Source organism: Micropterus dolomieu, unplaced genomic scaffold, assembly GCF_021292245.1.
Source record: "Micropterus dolomieu isolate WLL.071019.BEF.003 ecotype Adirondacks unplaced genomic scaffold, ASM2129224v1 contig_10050, whole genome shotgun sequence".
Taxonomy (NCBI): domain Eukaryota; kingdom Metazoa; phylum Chordata; class Actinopteri; order Centrarchiformes; family Centrarchidae; genus Micropterus; species Micropterus dolomieu.
This window is the reverse complement of record NW_025739036.1, coordinates 1-2,360: the sequence shown is the minus strand read 5'-3', so window position 1 is coordinate 2,360 and position 2,360 is coordinate 1. Positions and strand designations below refer to the sequence as shown.

Genomic DNA, 2,360 nt, shown 5'->3' with positions numbered 1-2,360 from the left:
GCTTCCGAGAACGTACTGCAAAGTCCTGACTCGAGCCGGTGACCTCTGATACGGGAGGTGGACACGCTGACGAGGAGGCTTATATCCATGGGCACTAACCTTGGTCCTCACACTCACCCCCCTAAACCTCTCTCCCATCCAGGTCACGGCACCAATGTAACCAGGTGTTGTTGCCAATGATTAGTGTAGGTGTACACATCTGAAGCAGGCTGCGAATGGCTTGAAAACAGATCTGAAGAAACGGGTAACACAGCTCCTCTTTTTTGGTGTCACCAGGTGTCTATTAAGAGTTTCATATATGTCAGTGTAAGTCAATGTATTATTTAGCAGCACCTCTGCTTTTTTCTTCTTGCAGAGATCCTTGTGCACGGCCTTCAATGTTCGTGTAAAATTTGGCATGACATCAAAGGAAGAGCCTGCTGTTTCTGCCCAAAGCATGTCTGTCAGTGTAGTGATGATGGTTTTGATATCATCAGCAGGCAGATTAATGGACATATTTTGCTCTATATGGAGGATCACCACAGACACCATTAAGTGGCATCTAAATTCGTCCCACTCTTGGACTGGGTGCGCTGTTGTCTGAAAAGCAGCTACATCATCGTCATCGTTTTCATTCATAGCTGGTTCATCAGTGATTGCATCTTCCTGGGAGACGATCTTAGGAGCGCTGGTAGTTGCTGTTGGCCTACAAGCAGCTACATCATTTTTTTCATTCATAGCGGGCTCTTCAGTGATTGCAGCTTCCTGGGAGACGATCTTAGGAGCGCTGGTAGTTGCTGTTGGCCTACAAGCAGCTACATCATTTTTTTCATTCATAGCTGGTTCATCAGTGATTGCAGCTTCCCGGGAGACGATCTTAGTAGCGCTGGTAGTTGCTGTTGGCCTACAAGCAGCTACATCATTTTTTTCATTCATAGCTGGTTCATCAGTGATTGCATCTTCCCGGGAGACGATCTTAGTAGCGCTGGTAGTTGCTGTGTTGTGACGAGCACTTTCATCAGCTTCAGCTGGCTTGACTGCATCCTCAGAAGGGCTGGGCTTATTCAGATTGTGTTTCTCATCGGCCATCATCCCCTCAATGCTCGTTACAGCGTTGGTGGATGTAACCACAAGGTTTTCCCCAGATGACACTTTTTCCGGTTCATCCTCTTTCAGGTCAGTTAAGGTGTCGTACCATACCTCCTCCTTAGACAGCTCCTGGTCTTGCTCTGTCTTCAATTCTTCTTTCAATATTTCTTTTGGTCTTTGGTGACCAGTCAAGTTATAATTTGGGGTTGGTGTAGAGATCATTTGTTTACATATTTGAAGAACATTGAAGACATCTCTAACTAGTAACTCTAATGTCTGTTCCTGCATGATAGACTTATGCCCCAGCAGTTTGCTCTCCCCAGTACTGCCACTGCCGCTCCCACAACCTATGAGCTCCGCAGCTATCCTCTCCTTTATTTCATTCACAACGACCATTGCTAGATTCTTTGCGTAAGAGCTGTTACATACCCTAACGGCATCTTTAATACCCATCACGTCTATAAGAATCAGTGGAACGATCTCACCCAGATTTGGGGATATGAAGATTTCTTCCCGTACCACATCAGAAACAGAAGCCCTTCTGGCTGATTTGGAACAGCTTTGAGTCAAATGCAAGCCACTCTTCTGTGCCAGACTTTGTTGGAATTCCTTATAAACGCGTACAGATACAGTGTTCATAATCTCCACACACATGTCCTGTAGGGTATTTTTTGTGGCCTTTGTAATGCACTCGAATGGCACCATGGTACAGTCATTCGAAGCCAGCTTGACCAGATGTAATTGGACGATTGGACGAAGCAGCTCCATTATGGGCTGATGCATGATCTTGTGTCTGCTTATTTTAAACATTGTTTCGGCTTGTCTCTAGAATTAGAAAGCCTTTCTGAATGTAAAAAATATACAACTAAAATTTGAGTGCTACTCCTTATCCGTGCAAACCACACAAAAACTAGTTAAAACAAACAAAAGGCAATAAATAAAATTTCTGTATCAAAGACTTGCACTTTGGAAAAAAAATCATGTAAAATGAACGCTGAACTTGCACTTGAATGTAATAAATAAGATACAAAATTTTAAAAGAAAGATGATGCGCTTTGCCGAGTAGCACTGTGCGTAGGATAAATTTCCCCTCGAGGACAATAAAGTCGTGTTATCAGAAAGAGATCTTCTGAGAAAACTGCAACTAAACCAACACTTGGGTCTTACAAGCCTGCAGACCAGATTTCATCATCAATGTCATTGGACCTTTGATGATGTCATGACATTCTAAAATTCAAAGTAAAAAAAATAATTTAAAAGAAAACATTCTAACCTTTGGAACTTCCTCACAA

General features: G+C 43.1%; 1 protein-coding gene across 1 annotated transcript; it reads right to left on the bottom strand.

Moving 5' to 3' along the window:
- Positions 1-7: 7 nt before the first annotated feature.
- LOC123965533 lies at positions 8-2,239 on the bottom strand. The gene is made up of 2 exons (XM_046042035.1): positions 955-2,239; positions 8-855 (listed from the first exon to the last, which is right to left on the bottom strand). Exons 1-2 carry the CDS (start codon positions 1,876-1,878, stop codon positions 181-183), a joined length of 1,599 nt encoding a protein of 532 aa, XP_045897991.1. The 5' UTR covers positions 1,879-2,239; the 3' UTR covers positions 8-180.
- Positions 2,240-2,360: the final 121 nt, after the last annotated feature.